Below are 26393 nucleotides of genomic sequence, written 5' to 3'. Positions count from 1 at the left end.
CAAAGTTTTCTACAGGTAGAAAAACATGGCCGTCTTCTTACAGAAACAGCGCCACTCCTGATCATGGGCTGTGTGTGGTATTACAGTTTGGTTAATGGGGCTGAGCTGCAATACCACATTCAGCCTGTAAATAGAAGGTGGCACTGTTTTATACTTTTTTTTTTAAATTTTGGAGAATCCTTATAATATGTTCCCAAATGCAAGGAGGAAGCCAGTTTTAATCAAAACATATTGTTTCTTTTTTATGATATGTGGATATATTGATTTATGTCCTTAATGTTGTATTACACCATCACGTTCCTTATTTGTACCCTGCGACAGATGGTATATAGGAAGTTCTTAGTACATTCTGGGGGTTGTAGTTCTACAAAGACTCGGGACCACTGGTAACCCATATGGGTGGTCTTGCTGCTACATCCAGGGTCATCCATCTATAGGGTATTTGTATTGTGCTCATGATTTCTGCATATGGCAATGTATCACTAGCTCACTATTACATCCTGGTTTGTTTACAAACATAAAGAAGTCAATTGGTGAATGGCTGAAATTTTTATATTTTTTTTTCATTTGTATCATATTTTTTAAAATTTTCTGACAACTGTTAATAAGGTTTAACCCCCCCAAAAAAGTAAACAAAAAAGGCCAGTAACGTCTGCTATGTTCTCCACGCTTCCTCTGATGTTTGATGTATCATTAATACACGCAGTTCTGTATACAGAAGGTGCTGTAGTAAGAAAACATTACATTTTTTTTTTCTGGAATTTATAGAATTACTCAATAGAGAATTGTTTCTAATAAAAAGGATTTTGTTCTCACTTTCCATCGGTGTCTTAATCCTAATATCATAGTGACAATATACATAAAATTCATGACATGTCAGGACAATTTTACTAAACTAGTGGCAGGGCTGTATAGGTGATAGAACAACAATTAAAATGACACCTCTCTTGTAATAATCCGATGTTACATCATGAAGAAAATGAGCTTTGAAGTCCCATGCAAATTAAACAGGAAGTGCATGGGGGCGTGTTGACTCTTGTGAATAGACACGCCCACATTGCTCTCACAGGCTATTTTGCATGTGATATAAAAGCTCTAATTTCTCCGCGATGGCACATCGGATTACAACAAGACAGGTATCATTTTTATTGTTGTTCTGCGACCTATACAACCGCATCACTAGTTTGGTTGTTAAAATCGTCCGGACCCGATCCCTTTAACTAAGAACTTGTCTAATTCTTTGTTGTCTTTGGACATTTGCTTTTGCCAAAAGTGTTTGGCAGCAGCTTGTCTCCCTCTCCCCATTAATATAAACATGGACGCCCAGCTGCTCCAAGAATGCAACGGTCAGGAAAGATAGATGTCAGCCAAACTAGCAAATGGCCAACAGTGATCTTGTGTGTGTGGTCTGCTTCATATCACTCATTTCCACTTTATGGAGCTGATTTTAGGCCCGCTTTTACTTTAGAAGTAACTGCTTTGTGACCCCATGTGACAAAATTGCCTTCTAAGATTTTAGAAAATTGTTTTTTCAATGTTTACAGCTTGTACATTTAGGATTATTGATTACCGGGAGCACCGGATTGTAGGTGTCAGTAGATGCCGGTCTAGGAACATTTCCTACGTAAACAGTATCCTGAAAAAGGAACTTTATACACCCATCTCGAAAGTTTGAGATGTAAAATGTGGCATCTGTACTAAAGACGAATGTGCTGCAGCATAAGTACATGCTTCCCATACAGCTCCATAGCACAGGTGCGTAGTGCCCCATACAGCTCCATAGCACAGGTGCGTGTGCCCCATACAGCTCCATAGCACTAGTATGTGGTGCCTCATACAGCTCCATAGCACCAGTGTGTGCAGCCCCATACAGCTCCATAGAACCAGTGTGTGCAGCCCCATACAGCTCCATAGCACCAGTGTGTGGAGCCCCATACAGCTCTATAGCACTAGCGTGTGGTGCCTCATACAGCTCCATAGAACCAGTGTGTGCAGCCCCATACAGCTCCATAGCACAGGTGTGTGGTGCCTCATACAGCTCCATAGAACCAGTGTGTGCAGCCCCATATAGCTCCATAGCACCAGTGTGTGGAGCCCCATACAGCTCCATAGCACCAGTGTGTGGAGCCCCATACAGCTCCATAGAACCAGTGTGTGCAGCCCCATACAGCTTCATAGAACCAGTGTGTGCAGCCCCATACAGCTCCATAGAACCAGTGTGTGCAGCCCCATACAGCTCCATAGAACCAGTGTGTGGAGCCCCATACAGCTCCATAGCACCAGTGTGTGGAGCCCCATACAGCTCCATAGCACCAGTGTGTGGTGGCTCATACAGCTCCATAGCACCAGTGTGTGCAGCCCCATAGAACCAGTGTGTGGAGCCCTATATAGTTCCATAGCACCAGTGTGTGGAACCCCATACAGCTCCATAGCACCGATGTGTTCAGCGCCATAGAACCAGTGTGTGGAGCCCCATACAGCTCCATAGCACCAGTGTGTGCAGCCCCATAGAACCAGTGTGTGGAGCCCATACAGCTCCATAGCACCTGTGTGTGGAGCCCCATACAGCTCCATAGCACAGGTTCATGCTGCCCCATACAGCTCTATAGCACCAGTGCATGGTGTCCCATATAGCTCTATAGCACCAGTGCGTAATGCCCCATATAGCTCTATAGCACGAGTGCGTAATGCCCCATATAGCTCCATAGCACCAGTGTGTAGTGCCCCATATAGCTCCATAGCACCAATGCGTAGTGCCCCATATAGCTCTATAGCACAGGTGCATGTTTCCCCATACAGCTTCATAGCACAGGTGCGTGGTTTCCCATATACCTCCATAGCACAGGTGCATGGTGCCCCATACAGCTCCATAGCATAGATGTGTGGTGCCCCATACAGCTATATAGCTCTGGTACGTGGTGCCCCATACAGCTCCATAGTACCAATTGCATGGTGCTCCATATATTTGCCTCCAGATATTATAAAGCAATGGGTGTGTTGCCAGTGTGAGACATGTAGATCAGGAGAGCAGACTGTCAGTCATTACATGTATCACACTGGTAACGGCTCCATTCATTTACAGTAATCTTTGGAGGCAGATTCTCATGGAGATCTATGTCTAGCCCATAGATCTTAACAGCTCATTTTCATATTAAGAAAATGTGGATTCCCTGGGAATAGGACATCGGATTGCAGAATCAAGGTGTCATTTTATTCAACTTCCTGTAATCTACAGATGGCTTAAAATGGTTGATCCACTGACAGATGCGCTTTAAAGGATTATTTCCAAAATACTAAGGTATTCCCTATTCTTCATATGGGGGATAACTAACTGATCTCTGAGGGTCTGACTGCTGGGAACTCCTGTGATCCTGAGAACGGGGATCTATAACCTGGGAGTTGGATGGAGCAGAGGCGCTCATGCTCAACAACCGCTGTGTTCAACATGGTAGCTTCAGATAGCCCCGTTTTCGGGTTGTCTTGGGATCCCAGCAGTCAGACTCCCAGAAATCGGTTAGTTATCCCCATCCCATGGATAGGGGATAAAATTAAATTTCTGGAATAACCCTTAAAGTGCCACATCCCAATGCACAATTTTTAATATGGTTATTCCCTATCAGGTGCCATTTATAATCCTGGTGTTCAGTGGCATAACTTAAAGGGAACCTGTCACCAGGTTTTCACTTATAAGCTGCAGCCCCCACCAGTCACCCCTTATATACAGCATTCTAGAATACTGTATATAAGAACCCAGGCCGCTGTGTATAACATAAAAAAGACCTTTATTATTCTCACCTAGGTGGCGGTTGGGTCCGATGGGCATCGCTGCTCTCAGGTCCGGCGCCTCCTCTCTTCCATCCATTGCCATCTTCCTTCTCAGCTCCGTATGGATGACGTGTTCTACAGCATCCACTTAGAGACCTCAAAGGCGCTTCTGCGCATGAGCACTTTGATCTGTCCCACTGAGGGCAGATCAAAGTATTATAGTGCGCATACACGGGCAGTGTTTGACCTTTCCTCGCGCCTGCGCATCATAGTACTTTGCTCTGGTCTCAGCAGGGCAGAGAGAAGTGCACATGCGCAGGAGAAAGGAAAGGTCAAAGACTGCCCGTGCATGCGCACTTCTCTCTGCTCTGCTGAGACCACAGCAAAGTACTGTAATACACAGCCTCAAGAAAAGGTCAAAGACTGCCCGCGCATGCGCACTACAATACTTTGATCTGCCCCAATCAAAGTGCACATGCGCAGGACCGCCATTGAGGCCTCTGTGAGGATGACTTAGGACACGTCATCCACACGGAGCAGGGAAGGAGGACGGCGACTGCACAAGATGAAGGAGGTGCGAGACCCGAGACCAGTGACGCCTATTGGAACTGATCGCCCCCGGGTGCATATAATAAAGGTGTTATTTACGTTCTACACAGCAGCCTGGCCTCTTATATACAGTATTCTGGAATGCTGTATATAAAGGCAAACTGGTGGTGGCCACAGCTTATAGGGGCAAATCTGGTGACAGGTTCCCTTTAAAGCTCCTGGGCCCCAATGCAAAAGTTCCAATGGGGCCCCCAATTTTTGCTAAGCTTGGTCTTTTTATATAGGTCAAGGGGATTTTGGGCCCCTTAGCCCCTGCACTTATTGTGTTTATGCCCCTGCTGGTGTCCTATGTGGCAGAGGGACCTTAGGCGTCTATGGGCACCCATGTCAGGACGCTAATGCTACGTCTGCACCCCCTATAGCTATAGAAATTCGCGTCATGTATTCTGCCACTACTCATAGGAGAAATGTAAAGTGTCAGCTCACATGGCTGCAAGTCCGGTCCTGCCCCTGGCCGTCTGGCTCAGCCTCGGCTCTTATTCCGGAGGAGAGGCTTTACGGAATGTACAGATTGAAGGAAATCCAGATGTGCTTATTTGGCAACGCAGAGAAAACGGCTTCACACAAAGGAAACAAAAGCCCGAGAAGGGTCCTGCATGGAGCAGCAATGGGACATCTGCCACCATAAGTGCCCATCTCCTCCCCATCACCCCCCTCCCCTGACATGTCCAGCCTGGCAGATAATCAGACCCATTGTGGGGGATCTGGCAGCGGGCGGCGGCGGCGGCAGACCCTGAGTTTTCTTCTCTCTATAAAAAAGTGCACAGAACTTCTTTCTGCCACATCACAGACTAAACCTCGTGCAGGACGGATAAAGATTCAGCGCCTGGGGATGTATTAATTGTCCATGAAGCTTCTGGCAGAAGATCCGGGAAATGTGAGAAGGTAAGTTCTATATCCGATGGCGGGTAAAACTATAGGGAGGAAATATGTCCTCATCAACATCAAATATCAAACATCAAATACGTCAGTAAAGTCTGAAGTTCCTAAGACCGAGTTCACACTATAATTCTTCCCATAGGTGCAAAAAGTAAACTACCCCTCCCTGGTAAGTCATGGTGTACATTATGCCACTTACTAACACTAATTCAGGGTATTATCGGCATCAATAATTAAAAAATAAAGAGTTAATACAGTATCGGACCGGGGTGGTAAGGGTCCGCTGTGCAGCTACATGTAACAATAATCTTACCCTTGTAAACAAATTTACTTATGCGTCTATTTAATTTTAAGCAATATAGTTTGTATAAAGAATGATTATTTGTAAATGAATCAAGTGTATTAAAATTGCTCATCAACAATTGTTCAGAGGGGCCCACCAGGGAATTTACCCACTCTCCGGTGGGCCGGTCCAAACCTGACCATGTATGATGGCAAAGGGGACCCTTCCCAAGATCTTTACTGCGCTTCTAATTCTAGAACCCTCATTGGCACTGGTTATATATTGCATTTCAAGGGGTATTCTCAAGTTTGAATGTCAACCCCTATCCCATAAGTTTTTAATCGTTGGGGTCCAGCAGCTAAGGCCCCCCAACGATCTCCAAACAGGGCCGGCTGAATGGAACGGAGCTCCGTTCATTCCAATGAAAGCACTGGAGATTGCTGAGCTCTGTCTCCACCTCTCCCATTGGAATGAATGGAGTGAGATCCAATAAGAGCGACAAAGACTGCTGATCTCCGTCTCCACCACTCCCATTGGAATGAAAGGAGCAGAGGTCCAATGAGAGCACCGGAGACAGCTGAGTTCTGTCTCCACCAGTCCCATTGGAATGAATGTAGCGGAGGTCCAATGAGAGCGCCGGAGATTGCTGAGCTCTGTCTCCACCAATCCCATTGGAATGAATGGAGCGGAGGTCCAATGACAGTACCAGAGATTGCTGAGCTCTGTCTCCACCACTCCCATTGGAATTAATGGAGCGGAGGTCCAATGAGAGCAATGGAGATTGCTGAGCTCTGTGTCCACCACTCCCATTGGAATGAATAGAGCAAGGTCTAGTGAGAGCACCAGAGATTGCTGAGCTCCGTCTCCACCACTACCATTGGAATGAATGGAGAGGCGGTCCAATGACAGCACCGGAGATGGCTGAGCTCTGTCTCCACCACTCCCATTGGAATGAATAGAGCAAGGTCCAATGAGAGCACCGGAGATTGCTGAGCTCTGTCTCCACCTCTCCCATTTAATGAATGGAGTGAGATCCAATCCCATTGGAATGAATGGAGCAAGATCCAATAAGAGCGACAAAGATTGCTGAGCTCTGTCTCCACCATTCCCATTGGAATGAATGGAGCAGCGATCCAATGAGAGTGTCTGAGATTGCTGAGCTCTTTCTCCACCACTCCCATTGGAATGAATAGAGCTGAGGTCCAATGAGAGTGTCTGAGATTGCTGAGCTCTTTCTCCACCACTCCCATTGGAATGAATGGAGCGGAGGTCCAATGAGAGCACCAGAGATTGCTGAGCTCTGTCTCCACCACTCCCATTGGAATGAATGGAGCAGTAGTGCACATGATCGACCTTCAGAGCCCCAATTCTTGATATCAGTGGGGTCCCAGCAGTCAGACCCCAGAAATCAGAAAGTTATCCCCTATCCAACTTTCAAACTTAAAAATACCCCTTTAAGAAAAATGGACCCCATTACAAGTCACTGGGGTTCATCAGGGGCCATTTTAATTTTTCTGCCCCTACGATCAATGAAACTTTTCCCACTAAAAGGTCTATAACTCTGATCATCCTTTCCTGTTCTGTACCATCCTTCCTACAGATCAGAGATAATATTTTTTTAACATGACAGGTTCCCTTTAAAACCGCACCCCCAGATGAAGCGCTTTAACTTTTGCTCTACATTTCATCTCTCAAACTTTATACAAGCCAGAAAAACTTGGCAAAACTTTTGAAAGATCAAATGCTCTGAAGAATTGTTAGATCTTTCCCTTATATCAAAAACGACAAAAAAAGGCACTAAGTACATTTTTGCCAAAAAAAACAAACAAACAGTGCCTTGTCCTCCCCAGGTACGAGGTATCTCTCATCTAAAGGAGAATTGACGGGAACAATTCAGAGTGAAGTCTTCAGGTTCGGGCGCTTTATTGACTGCGGTGTCCCCTTCTGTTAGGGAATTCTATCATTGCCAAAAATCCGGCATAAATCCTGAACCGCGCTTAGTCTTATTATACTCACTAAGCAGATGAATCATTTCCACTTCACTCAAGTCTTTTTTTTGGCTTTGTATCTTGTATATCATGTATCATGTTGATTGTGAAGGAATATCTGCTCCACAGATGCGAAGGTTGTCACAAATTAGCTCCATGATGTCAGTGCGGAAAGACGGCTATATACAAATTGCATCATTTTCTACAGTTAAAAAGAAGGAAAACAAATCTGGAGTTCAAAAGACAACATTCTTTTTATGTTCAAATTTTAATTAACAAAAAAATAGAATTTAAAGGGAATCTATCATCAGGATTTTGCTGTATGATGTAGGGGCTGAGACCCTGATTCTGGTGATGTATCACTTACTAAGCTGCTTGCTCTCATTTTGATATAATCTCTGTTTTTTCTGCTGCAGATCTAGCAGAGCTCAAAATGCTGATCTCATGCTAGGTACAAGTACAGAGCTCAAAATGCTGATGTCACGCTAGGTAACGGGAAGTACCAAGCGAACGGTGAAAGGGAAGGGAAACCCTGTGTCTAGGGAAGGGGGAGATGGTGACCCCTGACAAAGCCTACCACTGGCCCCTGGCTCCCTTCACCAACATAGATAGGTTCCGCAGCTATGCGCCGAACAGGATACTTGACCCTAGGTATCCCTACCGCTTGCCCCTTGCTTCCTTCACCACCCTAGATACGTTCCACACCTATGCACCGAGGTGGATACCTGACCCTAGGTATCCCTACTGCTTGCCCCTTGCTTCCCTCACCACCCTAGATAGGTTCCACACCTATGCACCGAGCTGGATACCTGACCCTAGGTATCCCTACCGCTTGCCCCTGGCTTGCCTCACCACCCTAGATAAGTTCCGCACCTATGCGCCGAGCCAGATACCTGACCCTTGCTGACCCTGAAATAGGCCCTAGGTAGTGAGCAGAAGGGATGAGCACTTAGTCAATCCCAGTAAGCTCTAAAGAAGACACAGGGAAAACAGAGAGGAAGTAAACAAATAACTTATCTCCAGATGACTCAGACAGAGGAACTACAACAATGACAACATTTCTCCAGATGTATGCAAGCCGACTGCTTGCACTGAAGACTTGTTAAGGGTATTAGACCTATCACCAGCACAGAGTAAGGGGGAATGAGGGTGTATAAAGATACCAAGGGAAGTGCTGATGAACAACAGCTGAAAGGGTGAGGAACTCTGCAGGGTCCTAAAGGGAAAAGGATGAAAACCAAAAAGAAATAATAGAAGGTAAGAGAGCAGTTTGCACAGTCAAATGCTGTGATCTTCTATAGCCAGACACCACAGGACTCTCTGAGCTCTGTATAATCCCAACCACACCACTGATTGGCAGATTTCTTTGTACACTTTGCATAAGCAGAAAACTGTCAATCAGTGTTGGGGGCGGAGTTGGACTACCTGGTACCAGGTTTACTAGTCCACTAGTGATAATCTCCTGCTGATAAAACTGTGATTATATCAAAACTATAGCAAGCAGCTCAGTAGGTGACACATCGCTAGAATCAGGGGTTCTCAGATTAGATGGGAAAAACCTGGTGACAGATTATGTTCACTCTTTTAATTGCACCAATATATCAACAGTGTAGATGAAAAATCTCCTATTTTGTGTCCATAGTTGCAAACGACAAACATCAAACCTTGCAGTCTGATCCCGCAGACATACCTAACTCTGCTAATCAAGTGTATGTCATCCAGATTTAGAAGACAGAAGGGAGAGGACATGACAGTCGGATTACAGCACACAGGTTCTGGGTTTGATGATACTTATTAGTAAATATGGAGATATATATATATATATATATATATATATATATATATATATACAGGCATAGTTTCTATATGCAGTGCAACAATACAAACAGCTAATAAAGTTGCATATAACAGTAAAAAGTTATAGAAAGTTATAAAAAGTTTTAGCCATGGTTTCAAGCATTAATTTTCCTTTAAAGGGAACCAAACATCAGGATTTTCATGTATAAGGTGCAGCCAGTGCAGTCCTGGCACTATGAGACACATTGTGTACATATCATTAGTGGGCAGTGTGGGTGTTTAGGCAGCAAAATCCAACTTTATAAAGTTTGAAAATTCATGCACTTTTTGATTGACGTGTGCACCTCCGCTGCTAATGTCCGGGCGGGTTATGCACGTGGATTCCCGCCCCCCCACCCGTCTCCGCCGCCTGTTCCTCCCACCCTCTGGCTGTATGTAAATTTCTAATCTTTAGTTACACGGCGTCAGAGTTAGCGCCTGCGCATAGCGCTCATCTCCGGCGCCATGTTTCTGAAGCCCACAGTATTATGGTGCATGAGAGGGCGGCGCATGAGAGGGCAGTGCATGAGAGGGCGGCGCATGCGCTCTCCCTTCTTCAGATCTGTTGTGACCGCAAGAGCGCGCGCGGTCACAACAGGACTGGGTCACAGCTGATCTTACCCTGATTAGCTGCAGCAGACATCTGCTACGATATCGTCTGCTACAGCTAATTGGTAAGATCAGCTGTTCTCCAGTCCTGTTGTGACCCGCGATCACAGCAGATCTGAAGAAGCAAGGGCGCATGCGCTGCCCTCTCATGCACCATAATACTGTGGGCTTCAGAAACATGGCGCCGGAGATGAGCGCTATGCGCAGGCGCTAAATCCGACGCCGTGTAACTGAAGATAAGAAATTTACATACGGCCAGAGGGAGGGAGGAACAGGCGGCAGGTGGGGGGGTGGGGATACACGTGCATAACCCGCCCGGACATTAGCAGCAGAGGTGCACACGTCAATCAAAAAGTGCCTGAATTTTCAAACTTTATAAAGTTGGATTTCACTGCCTAAACACCCGAGCTGCACCCTAATAATATGTACACAATGTGCCTGATAGTGCCAGTGCTGCACTGGCTGCACCTTATACACCAAAATCCTGATGTTTGGTTCCCTTTAAAGAAGCTGGTATTAATACAACTATCCCGGCATATGGAAAGTTACCAAAAAGTCCTGGAGGCTCCGTCTGTGTCTCGTCAACCAGTAGAACATTTTGCTCCCGGGGGACATCTCCCTTCTCGCGCTTCCAAGAGAGATCGCTGCTTTCTCTCCACTTTTCTGGAGTAATTTCCTCCTTTTTTTAGTATTTGCGCCTTATTCTCGGTGCATTTTGCGACACTTTTTAAGTTGTTTTTATTTTTAAGTCTTTTTGCTTCTCCTTCAACATCTTTGCACACCTAGCCAGATGTACAAAATGCTATGCTTACCAAATTTCGCATTTCTTTATATATTTTTTTGCCACCGCTTACTCCAGTCCTTAACCGGAGTGAGGTTTCTGACAGAGTTTGCAATTTGGCAACTTTTCGAAGCATTTGCAACTTTTGCGCAAGTCTTGAATAGGGGCCTTGGAGATCAAAATCAGAAAATCCTGGTTAGTATGGGGTAAAATATGTTAAATGTGAAATATTAGAACAACTCAGGGTGAGGATACAGGTCACATTTATAACCTTTTTCACCAGGTTTCCCCAATAAAGCCACCACCTTTATCACCTCTTTTACCCGACATCTGTAAATAAGCTGTTTACATGTAAAAAAATACTTTATATAATCCCCCCATACAGTGTGATCTGACCCCCTCCCTGACACTCATCTTACTCAGTGCCTCCATTTATCCCCACAATTGCCATCTTTTTCCTTGCGGTATATGGATGATGTGTTCTCTGTTATCCACACAGCACCACCAATCTTGCTCCAGAGCATCAACTGCACAGATCTGCGCAGGCGCACCATGCTCTACCCAGCTGAAGGCAAAGTACTATAATGTTTACACGCAGACTTTAATTCCAGGTCATTGGCGTGCTTTGTCCTTTTCCAGCGAATACCTCTTACAGGACTTTGTGGTGCCATTAGCAGCAGAGCGGAGTATACCTGCGCAGGATCGAGCCTGGCTCAGCTGTGTGGATGACGTAGGACACGTCAACTCAACTTAAAATTTGGTTGCACACCCTGCAATCAGTTGCTTCCTATAACCATCCACCTCTTACCTGGAATTTTGGACTAAACTGCTCCAGATCTCTCATATTTGAAGGCATCTTCTCTAGTGTTGAGCGGACCCGGATCTGAAAAATCCGGACCCGCACGGTTCGAGGTTCCGATCCGAGTCCGACCAGTACCCGGGATCCGGGGTGCACGATCCGGATCCGTTGGTTTTTTTTTTCTCTCTCTCTTTCTCTCTCTCTCTCTCTTTCTCTTCCCGGATCCGACACCCCATTGATTTACATAGCCGCGGATTCCGGATCGGATCCGGACTTCGGCGTCAACCCGATCCGGATCCGTAGGACCCGGATGATAGCCGATCCGCTCAACTCTAATCTTCTCCCAACAGCAATTTTAAGATCTCTCCACAGGTGTCAATGGGATTTAGATCCAGACTCATTGCTACCACTTCAGACCCGTCCAGCGTTTTGTTTCTATCCATTTCTGGGGGTTTCTTGTAGGCTTGAGGTCATTGTCCTGCTGGAAGACCCATAACCTAGCACGCAACCCAGCTTTCTGACACTGGGCACTACATTGCCACCCAAAATCCTTTGGTAATCTTCAGATTTCATGATATCTTACACACAGTCAAGGACCCCAGTGCCAGAGACAATAAAACAACCCCAAAACATCTTTGAGCCTCCACCATATTTAACTGTAGGTACTGTGTTCTTTTCTTTCAAGGCCTCAATCTGTTTTCGGTAAACAGTAGAATGACTTGCTTCACCAAAAAGGTCTATCTTGGTCTCATCTCTCCACAAGACGCTTTCCTAGAAAGATTTTGGTTACTCACATACATTTAGGCAAACTGTAGTCAAGCTTTTTGATGTCTCTGGGTCAGCAGTGGGGTCCTCCTGGGCCTCCTCCATAATATTTCACTTAATTCAAATGTGGACAAATAGTTCTCACTGACACTGATGCCCCCTGAGCCTGCAAGACAGCTTGAATTTCTTTGGAACTTGATTGAGGCTGTATATCCACCATCTGGTCTATCCTACATTGCAACCTTTCATAAGGTTTTCTCCGCTATTCTCGTCCAGGGAGATTAGCTACAATGTAATGAGTTGTAAACTTCCTGATTATGTTGCACACCGTGGACAAAGGAACATCAAGATCTCTGGAGAGGAAATTGTAACCTTGAGATTCTTGATATTTTTGAACAGTTTTGGTTGTCAAGTCCTCAGTCAGTTCTCTTCTCTTCTTTCTGTTCTCCATGCTTACTGTGGCACACACGGACACACAAAGCAAAGATCGAGTCAACTTCTCCCCTTTTAATCTGATTTCAAGTGTGATTTTCATATTGCCCACACCTGTTATTTGCCACAGATAAGTTTGAATGAGCTATCACATGCTTGAATCAAACCAGTTTACCGACAATTTTGGAAAGGTGGCATCAATTTTGTCTCTCATTTTGTTTTTTTTTGTGAAATTAGGTCCAATTTGATTTTTTTTCTCTTTTTTTTGTGTTTTTCATTATACAGAAAAAAACATAAACATGTGTAATTGCATTAATTTTCTGTGAGAAATACTTCCCTTTCTGGAACGATTTCAAGGGTGCCAACACTTTCGGTCATGAATGCATATACGTACACAGAGCTATGTTAAAAATACTTAGTAATTGAGTTATTATTTTTATATTATTTAGTAAGAATAATCTACAGCCACATCCTTTATTCTGTATATCTGATTCACCCCAACAAATATTCCAGTGCACTTCTTTATTTTTTTAATCTTGACCTATTTTAAGGACGATATGCTCCGACAGATGCTGCTTTTATTAGTAAAATATGTGATATATATAAAAAAAAGACAACAGGAAATAGCAGTCCTCCCGAGTCAGAGGCTTATTCCTTAGGGGTATAGCTTGCAACCTGCGGCTCTCCAGCTGTTAATAAACTGGGAGACATAGATTTACATGAACACCATAGGTTACAGACATCTGCTTTAAAGAGGTTGTCTCAAGTTCTTAAATGGAAAAATTGCAAATTCCTTGCAAAAACTCTACACTTAAACTTGTTTAACTGTGGAGTTAAACTGCCCCTGCGCTCCTCCCATGCTATAGATAAGCTTCCCCTGCGCTCCTCCCATGCTATAGATAAGCTGCCCCTGCGCTTCTCCCATGCTATAGATAAGCTGCCCCTGCGCTCCTCCCATGCTATAGATAAGCTGCCCCTGCGCTTCTCCCATGCTATAGATAAGCTTCCCCTGCGCTCCTCCCATGCTATAGATAAGCTGCCCCTGCGCTCCTCCCATGCTATAGATAACGTGCCCCTGCGCTCCTCCCATGCTATAGATAAGCTTCCCCTGCGCTCCTCCCATGCTATAGATAAGCTTCCCCTGCGCTCCTCCCATGCTATAGATAAGCTGCCCCTGCGCTTCTCCCATGCTATAGATAAGCTTCCCCTGCGCTCCTCCCATGCTATAGATAAGCTGCCCCTGCGCTTCTCCCATGCTATAGATAAGCTTCCCCTGCGCTCCTCCCATGCTATAGATAAGCTGCCCCTGCGCTCCTCCCATGCTATAGATAAGCTTCCCCTGCGCTCCTCCCATGCTATAGATAAGCTTCCCCTGCGCTCCTCCCATGCTATAGATAAGCTGCCCCTGCGCTTCTCCCATGCTATAGATAAGCTGCCCCTGCGCTCCTCCCATGCTATAGATAAGCTGCCCCTGCGCTTCTCCCATGCTATAGATAAGCTTCCCCTGCGCTCCTCCCATGCTATAGATAACGTGCCCCTGCGCTCCTCCCATGCTATAGATAAGCTGCCCCTGCGCTTCTCCCATGCTATAGATAAGCTTCCCCTGCGCTCCTCCCATGCTATAGATAAGCTGCCCCTGCGCTCCTCCCATGCTATAGATAAGCTTCCCCTGCGCTCCTCCCATGCTATAGATAAGCTGCCCCTGCGCTTCTCCCATGCTATAGATAAGCTGCCCCTGCGCTCCTCCCATGCTATAGATAACGTGCCCCTGCGCTCCTCCCATGCTATAGATAAGCTTCCCCTGCGCTCCTCCCATGCTATAGATAAGCTGCCCCTGCGCTTCTCCCATGCTATAGATAAGCTGCCCCTGCGCTCCTCCCATGCTATAGATAAGCTTCCCCTGCGCTCCTCCCATGCTATAGATAACGTGCCCCTGCGCTCCTCCCATGCTATAGATAAGCTTCCCCTGCGCTCCTCCCATGCTATAGATAAGCTTCCCCTGCGCTCCTCCCATGCTATAGATAAGCTGCCCCTGCGCTTCTCCCATGCTATAGATAAGCTGCCCCTGCGCTCCTCCCATGCTATAGATAAGCTTCCCCTGCGCTCCTCCCATGCTATAGATAAGCTGCCCCTGTGCTCCTCCCATGCTATAGAGATAAGCTTCCCCTGTGCTCCTCCCATGCTATAGATAAGCTGCCCCTGTGCTCCTCCCATGCTATACAGATAAGCTACCACTGCGCTCCTCCCATGCTATACAGATAAGCTGCCCCTGCGCTCCTCCCATGCTATATAGATAAACTGCCCCTGTGCTCCTCCCATGCTATACAGATAATCTGCCACTGTGCTTCTCCTATGCTATACAGATAAGCTGCCACTGGGCTCCTCCTATGCTATAAACTGCCCCTGCGCTCCTCCCATACTATAGATAAGCTGCCCCTGCGCTCCTCCAATACTATAGAGATAAGCTGCCACTGCACTCCTCCCATGCTATACAGATAAACTGCCCCTCCACTCCTCCCCTACTATAGATAAGCTGCCCCTGCGCTCCTCCCATGCAATACAGATAAGCTGCCCCTGCGCTCCTCCCATACTATAGATAAGCTGCCCCTGTGCTCCTCCCATGCTATAGATAAGCTGCCCCTGCGCTCCTCCCATGCTATAGATAAGCTGCCCTTGTGCTTCTCTCATGCTATAGATAAGCTGCCCCTGCGCTCCTCCCATGCTATACAGATAAGCTGCTGCTGTGCTCCTCCCATGCATGTATGTATACAGTTACATACATTTAAGTGACATAAAAAAAATTACACCAAAAGGTAAACATATTTTTTTAAGGCTGTAATAAAGTCGTATGTGGCTTTTTATACTTTATGTATTTATGTGGATCAAAACTAATCTGTCCAATTTTTAAAATTCAAACTCAGCTGTGATAAAATGATGTGTCACGGCCTGTCACGGAGGTATTACGGCTGCCTGACAATCCAATGGCAGCGTGTGCTAGAAGATCACATAGATTGGCAGCATGTGTTCATATCAGACAGTTCTCTGTTTCTGCAGCTGCGGACTCTATGATCCTGAGGAACTGTCAGTCCTTCACAGCAGTTGCCATCCTCTGACTTCCTTTATTAACCTTACCCTGGGGTGGTTTGGGTGTGGTTTATAGTTTTCTCCTGGCTTTTGTCTGCAGTGGTCGTCTCCTGTTGCTCCAGATTTTTGTGGTTGCTGCAGCTCAGGTACGTGTTGTCTTTTGCTATCTACCAGGGCTCTGGTGATTGCAGTCGTGTTTCCCCTGTATTGTTTCCTTATGTCTTCCTTTGGTATTAGTGGTGTTGACTAGCTCTCATACCCGCCATCCTTACTTAGGGTCCATTTGCCATGGAAAGACAGGGCTCCAGGTATCCAGCTTGGCGACAGGTGTGGAACCTGTACAGGGTCAGTGAGGGCAGTGAGGGTGAGCTGCAGGTTGTAGTCAGGGGTCACCATTTCCCCCTTTCCAAAGAGATAGGACATTCCTTCCCCATTCCTGTGTGTTGTTCTATACTGCCAGTATAGTCTCTCTCCTCTGCCCGTGACAGTACAATGCAAATTGGGTGTAGGTTTTGTTGCACTTGTCGTGTTCATATATGAGAAGCCTTTTGCAAAGTATCTCTGTACAATATATCCATAATATAATGCAAAGAGGTTATATTTGCAGTAAAAACTTTCTATAATGAGAATACTGCTCCTTATCGAAAAAAATTTTTCCATAATGGATGTTAAATGTCCACAAAAAATGTATGTACCTGCATATAAAATTATTTTTTGTTCATTTGCCTCCTAAATTAAATAATATATTTAAATCGGAAGTTAATGAAGATATGTGTCACACTAGATATGGGGAAATGCTGAGCGAACGGCGAAAAGGGTGGGGGAACCTTGTGTCTAGGTAAGGGGGAGATGGTCACCCCTGATTATACCTTCCACTGGCCCCTGGCTCCTCTGACGTCCCTCGATAGGTTCCGCACCTATGCGCCGAGCAGGATACCTAGGCCTTGACTGACCCTGAACTGGGCCCTAGGTAATCACTGGACAGGATGAGTACTAGTCAACCCCACTAAGTCCTAAAGTACACATAGGGAAAACAAACAGGGGAAGGCAACAAACAACTTATTTGCAAGATGATTGGAAGAATGACAGCAACACAGAACAATGTGTTTCCTGAAGATTACAAGCCAACCGCTTGCAATCTGGAACGTATAGAAAACTATCACCAGCAACCAACTAAGGAATAATGCAGGTATATAGTGTATCCTCCCATATCCTGTCCACTGCCATTAACTTGAGAACGGCGGCAGTTATAGGCATAGAAATGGTGTCTAGGTATAGTAAAGTAGCCATGCGCTACGCAATGAAACCACCTATAGCGCCACCTGGTGGGAAAACAATGGAGTTGGCATTTTTATCTCAAACGGAACGAGAGAGAAAAAAAGTGAATTACAAAGTTGTAGGGCATCATCAATTCAATACGAATCGACACCTTGCATACAGAAATGCTATGATTAGAATGTGTAAAACTCACAAGGCTGCGGACGTGAAGCGATACCTCATGGAGACCTTCCTACAAGTCATTGGGTATGGTGGCTGTGTGGAGTGGCCTCCGGTCACCTGACCTGACCCCATTGGACTTCTTTCTGTGAGGTCACATCAAACAGCAGGTGTATGCGACCCCTCCACCAACATTGCAGGACCTACGACAACGTATCACAGATGCTTGTGCAAACGTGTCATCTACCATATTGCACAACGTGCAGCAAGATACAGTATGCTGTCCATAGTCCAGATGTGCATTGCAGCTGACGGGGGGCACTTTGAGCATCAAAGTTAAATGAGCGCCATATGCGTGACCAGCATTCAATGTTTTGGGGGGGTCATGGGTTTCATATCATAGCATTTCTGTATGCAAGGTGTCGATTCGTATTGAATTGATGATGCCCTACAACTTTGTAGTTCACTTTTTTTCTCTATCTCGTTCCGTTTTCGAGATAAAAATGCTAACTCTGTTGTTTTCCACCAGGTGGCGCTATAGGTGGTTTCATTGCATAGCGCATGTCTACTTTACTATACCTAGACACCACTTCTATGCCTATAGCTGCCGCCGTTCTCAAGTTAATGGCGGTGGACAGGATATGGGTGGACACACTGTATAAAGACACAGGGAGGGGATAATGATCAGCAGCTGAAAGGTAAAAATATCCGCAGGGTCCTAAAAGGGAAAGAGTTAACTCTGACAGAGAAAATACATAGAACTCCATTCACACTACAGAAAAAGGTATGGAATATCAAGGAGCAGTTTGTGCAGCCAAACACAGCAACATTCTGCCGCCACAGACAGGGTTACTGTCACCCGTGACAATATATTGATACACGAGGGCTAGTAAATTCAGCAGTAGCCTGGAAGGACATAGATTTCACATCCAGCCTGTATTACTGAGAGGGACACTCCCATGAGAGAAACATCTGACAGGAGAAAAAATAAAGTCACACAGAATTGTAATCTTCTCCATAACCAAATTCTTCATAAAACAGTCATGCAGTTTTTATAGTGATTTCCCCCCCCCCCCCCCCAAATCCAATAGAAAAGGTCTATTGGGCATAGGAGACAAGTCTGAAATGACAATCGTAATACATATCCAGGTTACAGGAGACACAAGCGGGGATTGGCAGACTCCATGTCTTCCTGCTCTCAGACATTCATAAAGTTCACACTTTGGTTTTTAATCCCCTGAAACCTGGAAAATAAGTGTTCATTGTACTTCTGTAAATTTATATTCTACATAGATCATATTCCATTGACCATGGAATACTCTGACGTTCCATGAATTGTGCCCCCAAAACTGTATTTATTTATTTTTTCCAGAAACCTGTGAATTTTATAACTGTAGAAAAATATTAAACATTGGAAAATTAGATTTTCTTTGCCAAAATCTGTGTTTTTGGCAATAGGTTCTTAGAGGTCTTAGAAAGTCAACTTTCCATAACCGGGCCGGCTTCCAGAGAGACTTCCCAGCTGTTTCAGCCAGAACCGTCAAATAAGACATTCACCCTTTAGAGACCAATCAAGTTTTATTATTTCTTAAAACTTATTATTTTTAAGTTTTTTTATTAGAATTTTTCAACATCTTAAAACTTATTTAATGAGTATAAAATATATAAAAGACTATACACTGCTATACTGGTGGCTTCTTGAGTTTTGTCCCATCTTGTTTCGATATCAAGAGCGAGAAAAAATTAATTTATAACTGAAAAACAACAAAAAAACAAAATATATCCTTGATTTCCTTCTGAATTGTTAGCAGCTAGGGGGCATCACTGGGTAACTCTTTGGTTTTCCAAATAATCTCCATTGCGAAGGATAAAGGATAAAAAAAAGTGTTGCAAATTTTGATTGACAGGTTTGCTTTAAGGTTGTGGGGGATGCGGCCAACTTGTAATATCATACATGAGCATAAAAAGTAAACTCTTCTGAACCAAAATTATAGTTTACATCACTATGAGCCGGTAATCACACAGAATCAACTAAACTCTACAATTGAACTATTTGCTATTGTTTATCATGAGAAACTAACTCCTAGCTCAGGGGTGGGAAACCTCCAGCCTGTAGGCCATTTGCGGCCCGCGATTACTTTTTATGCGGCCCCACAATCCCGGGGACTGCAGTGCTCAGGCGGCAGCCGCGGCCTTTAGATCACAATGTTTGATACAAGGACACGTACGCATCATTCGCTGTGTGCGCAGCATACCATTAGGTCTCCAGTACACTGGCCTGTCCCAGCGAGCTGAGGACATACTCTAAGGGCGGGGTAAGAGTGAGATGTGCTCCAGTCTCACACAAGAAAAGGAGTAGCAGGTTTACCGGCCTCAGTGCTGTACATGCCTCCCGGTACTGTGTGACTCCTGCCTCCACCCAGTGTTGTGAGCCCTCCACCCAGTGCTGTGTACCCACCTAGCACTGTGTACGCCTACCAGTTCTGTGTGCCCACCCCCAGTGCTGTGTGCCATCCACCCAAGTGCTGTGCTTGCCCCCTTGGTGAGGTCTATGCTCCCCCAGTACTGTCTGTGCCCCTCTAGTGCTGTCCGTGCCACCCAGTGGTGTTCGTGCTGCTGCCAGTGCTGACTGTGCCCGGCAGTACTATCTGTGCCCCCACCTCAATGATGTCCGAGCCCCAGCCGCTGCTGTGATGCATATACCCCAGCATATCTAGTAATTTATGTGCCCCAGTGTCTCGTGTAATGTATATGCCCCAGCATCTCCTGTGATGTCTGTGCCCCAGCCCCTCCTGTAATGTATGTGCCCCCGCGTCTCCTATGTGATGTGATGTATATGATTTGCCAATCTGTTGCCTGCGGTCCAGACCGAGACAAACCTGGAAAATCAGTTGTGAGAAGCAACATGATTAATATCACCGAACATCACAGCCGCACCAAACAGACGATGCTCCGACCACCACAGTAGGGGTGTTGGGGTGAGTTAATTGTTTGACCAAATATACTAGGATAAATTTCAAGCTGATATTTTTTTCGGAAAGTTGGTAGAAATTTTCAAATAGCCCCCGGCAGAAAAAAGGTTCCCCACCCCTGATTTCAAGCATCCAGCCTAGCTTCCCTTCTTTTACATAACAAAAAAAAAAAAAAAATATATATATATATATATTATATTAGGTACCATAATGGGAGTCATCTCTACTCAATTTCTATGAATTTCCTCAATACTTCGTAACATTGATAAATAGTGCAAAAAATATTACCGTAATTTCGCGATATGGTGTACTGAAAACAAGTGAGGAGTTCTCAGTGATGGAATGTGTCATATTTTGATACCTACTGTTTCCATCTCACAGTAAGTAATGATGCTCCATTTTGTCCATTTATCCGAATGAGCGGACCAATTTGAGTGATACGTAATAGAATGATGACGAACTATACAAACAGCTTTTCCATGCTTGTGTCAATTTTCCTATTGGTATCACCATCCTCATATGTTTGGGTTGACAACATCGTGCATGGAGTAGAATATTCCTAGCTATGGGTTTTCAAAAAGTAGTGTTAGTTATGATAATTGGACATTTTGGCAGATGTGAATGTAAAAGTCTTCAAACACTATTCTGTTCTCTTGGAAACCTAAGTTTAAGCATGTTGTCATTACTATAGCTATTGAATTCTGGCATGGCGATCACGTCTGTGCTCCAAATCATAATTAGATCGTCAATATAACGGCCATACCAGACCACCAATGAACAATGGGCTTTCAAAAAGTAGTGTTTGTAATGTTAATTGTACATTTAATCAGATGTGAATATAAAAGTCTAAAAACACTATTCTTTCCTCCTGGACCTCATGGCTAAAACTAAGATTACGCATGTTGTCATTCATATTACAAAGTCTGGTATAGCGATCACTTCCGTACCCCAAATCTTAATTAGATCATCAATGTAACAGCCATACCAGATCACCGAATGATCTCTGCTGGCAAAAAAATATATAGTCGTGTTCCCTCCATGTGTGGGACATCTGTAGACAGAATGCTTTGCATGTCCATAGCCATCATCCTCCATATAATATATTTTTTTCTTTTCTTCCAGATGGGTTTACATGACTTTTCTTGACCTGAGAAACTAATACGGTTTGATGGTGAGACAACGATGAGAGTTCGACTGAAGGGAGATGTCTTCTGCACCTTATTTCTGCTGACTGTCCTTTGTACGTTACTTTACGCTTTGTTGAGGCCAATACAAAGAACATCTCCCGCCAAGCCAAAGAACCCAAAGGTCTCACCAAAGACTGTAAAGCCGAAGACCTTCTTGGAGTCTCAGGAGAATCCTAGTAAAGCCAAACTAATCTCAGATGTTTACAATGCCCAGGAGGCCAGTGAAGAGGTAAAACCTTCCACGTCTTCTGTGGTCACGGTGCCACCATTTGACTTTCAGCAGTATCTTAAGAACAAAGATTACCGCAACTTCACCCTGCTGATCAATCAGCCAAATAAATGCAACAAGTCCCCAGGAGACTCTTTCCTTCTTATCGCTGTGAAATCCATTGTGGAAGATTTTGACAGACGTGAAAGTGTTCGCAAGACTTGGGGAAGAGAAGGGGTCATCAATGGAGCACGGGTACGAAGAGTCTTCCTATTGGGGATCCCGAGGAATAAAACGGCCGTGTCTATGTGGGAATCTCTTCTGCAGCAGGAAAGTCATTACTACAAAGATATTTTACTATGGAATTTTCTTGATACTTTCTTCAATTTAACCTTGAAAGAAATCCACTTCCTTAGCTGGGCAGAGGAGCATTGCAACAACGTCAAATTTATCTTCAAAGGCGACGCCGACGTGTTTGTCAACGTGGAGAATCTTATTAATTTCCTGCAGTCTCAGGACCCCGCCGCGGACTTGTTTGTTGGGGACATTATCAACAATGCCAAACCAATACGATCGAAGAAAAGCAAATACTACATACCCGAGACAATGTATGGGCTAGGAATGTATCCGGCGTACGCTGGTGGAGGAGGATTCTTAATGTCAGGTGTCACCATGAAAAAACTGGCCAAGTCCTGCAATGAAGTGGAGCTTTTCCCGATAGATGATGTGTTTCTGGGCATGTGCTTGCAAAGGATTAACCTCACACCAGTGCTTCATGCTGGGTTTAAAACATTCGGGATTACGAAACCCTCCGCTGCTCCCCATTTGCAGACCTTTGATCCTTGCTTCTACCGGGATTTAATGGTGGTGCACAGCCTGAAGGCGGCAGAGATATGGCTGATGTGGAACCTTCTTCATAGCCAACAACCACCGTGTTCTCAAAGGCAGAGGATTAAAAAACCTTTCCATTGGAAAAAAAAGAAGGCAAAACTATCAACTACAAAAAGTAGTAACCAGACAAAGCAGAAATATAGAAAAAGTTAAGGATCTTCTTGGGTTTACCATGGGTATGCGGTAGTGGGAACAGTGAATGAGTGTTTGTCCAAAAATCATCCAAGGTCTATTGGGCGATTTTTGGACTGCAAACATCTAAAAAAAAAATCATTCAATAGCACTTAATGTCAGTGTAGCTCAGCCCTCAAGGAACCGGGGTAAAAATAAAGACTTTTTAGTTTTAAAAACAGGTATCTATAATCACACACAATTACTACAGCTTTATGAGGACCTATAGACAGAATGATGAACCACGGTAATTCCCATGCAAATGAGAACCATGTTGCAAAAAGTAAATGGGGTGTACAGTGGTTTTGCAGCAAATACAAGTAAGGCCCCCTTCAAATGTCGGTGATTCCGGTACGTATGACGTCTGTTTTCATACGTACTGCAGACATGGACACGCGGAGACCCATTAAAATCAATAGGCCTGTGCACACATCCATGTTTTCTCATGGATGTGTGTCCGTGTGTTCCACCCAGAAACAAGTCCGTTTTTCTCCGTCAACACTGACGTCCCATGGACCACATACTGATTTAATCCGTGCGACATCAGTGTGACACATACTGGAGAAAACATGTGTTTTTGAAATAAAATTATTTTCTATACTCATCTGTCTCCAGCGCTGCTGTCTTCGGCGCTGCGGTCACGCCCGCTCATTATGCTCATGAATATTCACTACACCGCAGATCCAGAAGCAGCAGTAGTGCCGGAGGCAGCAGCACTGGAGACAGGTGAATAAAAAAGTTCCTGATCTCCGTGTGCTATCACTGATAGCACGCGGTGAACACTAGTGTGAAGGGGGTCCAAAACACATGAAAAACCTGTGCCTCATTGGATCTTGCAGCAATTAATGATAAAATCATGGGGGGGGGGTTTGTGTGCAGATCTTTGATGTATGGCAATTACCAACACTTGTTTGCATTCTGCATAGGTACGTTAAGACTATGTGCACACAGAATTTATTTCAGAAGATTTTTTTGTTGAGCAGATCTGCTCTAAAAAATGCTTGAAAAATGTCCTACTTATTTCAGCTTTTTAGCCACTTTGCTGTTCATATGAGACGTTTTTTGAGTGTTTTGTTTCGCAGATATGTGCATTTCTTTTTTTTGATGCAGCTCTTAATGGAATTTGCTCAAAATCTGGCAATGTTCAATCAAAAGACTGCAAAGAAAAAATGCACTTCAAAAACTTCAAAACTGAATCAGTAAAAATTTTAGAAAAAGAAAAACTTCATGCAAAAAAAAAAGTAGGTTTTGGGAAGTCGTTTCCACTTGAAAACTTTTTTTTTTACTTGTTCCAAAAACTGTATCATAATATCATCTAAGCATAGTCGAGGACTAAAGGGTGCTTTACACGCTGCGACATCGCTAACGATATATCGTCGGGGGTCACGTTGTTAGTGACGCACATCCGGCGCCGGTAGCGACATCGCAGCGTGTGACAGCTAGGAGCGACGATCAACGATCGCAAAAGAGGCAAAAATCGTTGATCGTTGACACGTCGCTCCTTTTCATAATATCGTTGGTGGTGCATGCCGCTGGTTGTTCGTCGTTCCTGCGGCATCACACATCGCTATGTGTGACACTGCAAGAACGATGAACATCTCCTTACCTGCGTCCACCGGGAATGAGGAAGGAAGGAGGTGGGTGGGATATTCCGCCCGCTCATCTCCACCCCTCCGCTATCGGACGACTGCCGTATGACGTCGCTGTGACGCCGCACGATCCGCCCCCTTAGAAAGGAGGCGGTTTGCTGGCCATAGCGACGTCGCAGGGAAGGTAAGTCCGTGTGACGGGTCCTAACGATGTTGTGCGCCACGGGCAGCGATTTGCCGTGACGCACAAACGACGAGGGGCGGGGGCTTTCACCAGAGATATCGCTGCGTGTAACACCCCCTTTAGTCTCCACATTAGAAAAAAAGTTGCTGTCTATAGGAATAGCAAAAGGGATTTCCTCTAAAAGTACATTGAAATAAATGTTAAGGTTTTGATGAATCTATGAAAGAAAAGAAAAAAGGCTTGGTGTAGCTCGAGCCTTAAGGCTACTTTACACACTGCGATATCGATCCCGATATCGCTAGTGTGGGTAGCCGCCCCCATCTGTTGCGCGACACGGGCAAATCGCTGCCCGTGCCGCACAACATCCCCCAGACCCGTCACACATACTTACCTGCCCGGCGACGTCGCTGTGACCGGCGAACCGCCTCCTTTCTAACGGGGCGGTCCGTGCGGCGTCACAGCGACGTCACTGAGCGGCCGCCCAATAGCAGCGGAGGGGTGGAGATGAGCAGGACGTAACATCCCGCCCACCTCCTTCCTTCCGCATAGCGGCCGGGAGGCAGGTAAGGAGAGCTTCCTCGTTCCTGCGGCGTCACACATACCGATGTGTGCTGCCGCAGGAGCGATGAACTACATCGTTGCTGCTGCAGTAACGATAATCGAGAATGGACCCCCATGTCACCGATGAGCGATTTTGCACGTTTTTGCAACGATGCAAAATCGCTCATCGGTGTCACATGCAACGGCATCGCTAATGCGGCCGGATGTGCGTCACAAATTCCGTGACACCAACGACTCCGCATTAGCGATGTCGCAGCGTGTAAAGCCCCCTTAACACACAGGCTTCATAATATATCGCAACAATTTCAATAATGGATTTGTGTCTCATTGAACAGTAAAATAAATGCACTGAAACATGTTTTTTCTTCTGCTTCACAAGTTGTCTTATTTTTTGTAGCATTTTTACAGTCACTATTGACCTATAGAAGGATGCACAACTCCCGTAACCACCTTCATATAGTTTTGGAGCAGGTAGTTGCAGCTAAACTTCCCCTCCCAGGGATCAAATCCCATATTGGAACAGGTGCTGAAAAAATCTTTAGTAAAAGAAGGTAGGTGGAAAATCTCTGAATTCATCAAAGACAGGGGCAGAACGATCGCGGTCGTAGGGTTGCAGGGGGCCCACCGGCCCCAGCTTCAGCTAGATGCGCATCTGAGGCTACACATCCAGCTGAAATGCATTCCAGTGCAGAGACCCATTGGGTCCCTGTGTTAGGGTGAGTACTTAACCAGGGTTCACTCATGTTGCCTACTGCCTGATTCTAATTGGTGTGGATCGAGTGCATGCTTGAAAAATGAGATCAGACACCCAGTCGGATGTTCATCTTTCCTCAATGGAGGTCGGCCCAAAACTGAGAGATTTATTCAAGAACATGCCTTTATAAAAAACTAGGAAAAGGGGCATGGTCAGCCCTACAGGGGGCATACTTGGATATGTCCATTGGTCAGTGGGCTGAACAATGTGTTAGCCCAGGAGCTGATTGGTGGGCGTCATCGTAGGCAGGTCTATGGCGTCATTGGACGGATCTGTGGTGATGCTGATGGGAGGGTCTATGTCGTCACCTGGTGGATCCATGCTGATGGGATGGTCTATGATGTCATCGGTGCCCATCTTAGTTATCTCTCAAAACCTGGTTCATGTAAGGCAAATTGACATACTTCCCACAATCCCGTCAAGAGGTTAATCAAGTATTTGATCTAATGGCTCTCCTCAACACCTGTACTGCAATACATGCTGTCGGCCAAACAGATGCCAGCAGCTTTCAAGGATAACGCAGTGACAGAGGGCCGCGCATGACAATGACATCATGCATTGCAATAGCACCGGTACTGATGAAAGCTGACGGCCACTGTGTGCTGGATA

The 26393-nt window shown here is 45.2% G+C and overlaps 1 protein-coding gene across 1 annotated transcript; it reads left to right on the top strand.

The window, feature by feature from the left end:
- Positions 1–4891: 4891 nt before the first annotated feature.
- On the top strand, positions 4892–25460 carry B3GNT9 (UDP-GlcNAc:betaGal beta-1,3-N-acetylglucosaminyltransferase 9). Its single transcript, XM_075325813.1, has 2 exons — positions 4892–5259; positions 21362–25460. Exon 2 carries the CDS (start codon positions 21422–21424, stop codon positions 22676–22678), a length of 1257 nt encoding a protein of 418 aa, XP_075181928.1. The 5' UTR covers positions 4892–5259; positions 21362–21421; the 3' UTR covers positions 22679–25460.
- Positions 25461–26393: the final 933 nt, after the last annotated feature.

Source organism: Anomaloglossus baeobatrachus, chromosome 10 (genome assembly GCF_048569485.1).
Source record: "Anomaloglossus baeobatrachus isolate aAnoBae1 chromosome 10, aAnoBae1.hap1, whole genome shotgun sequence".
In the NCBI taxonomy this organism is placed as follows: Eukaryota; Metazoa; Chordata; class Amphibia; order Anura; family Aromobatidae; genus Anomaloglossus; species Anomaloglossus baeobatrachus.
The sequence above is the reverse complement of the archived record's forward strand: the minus strand, read 5'-3'. Positions and strand labels throughout refer to the sequence as shown.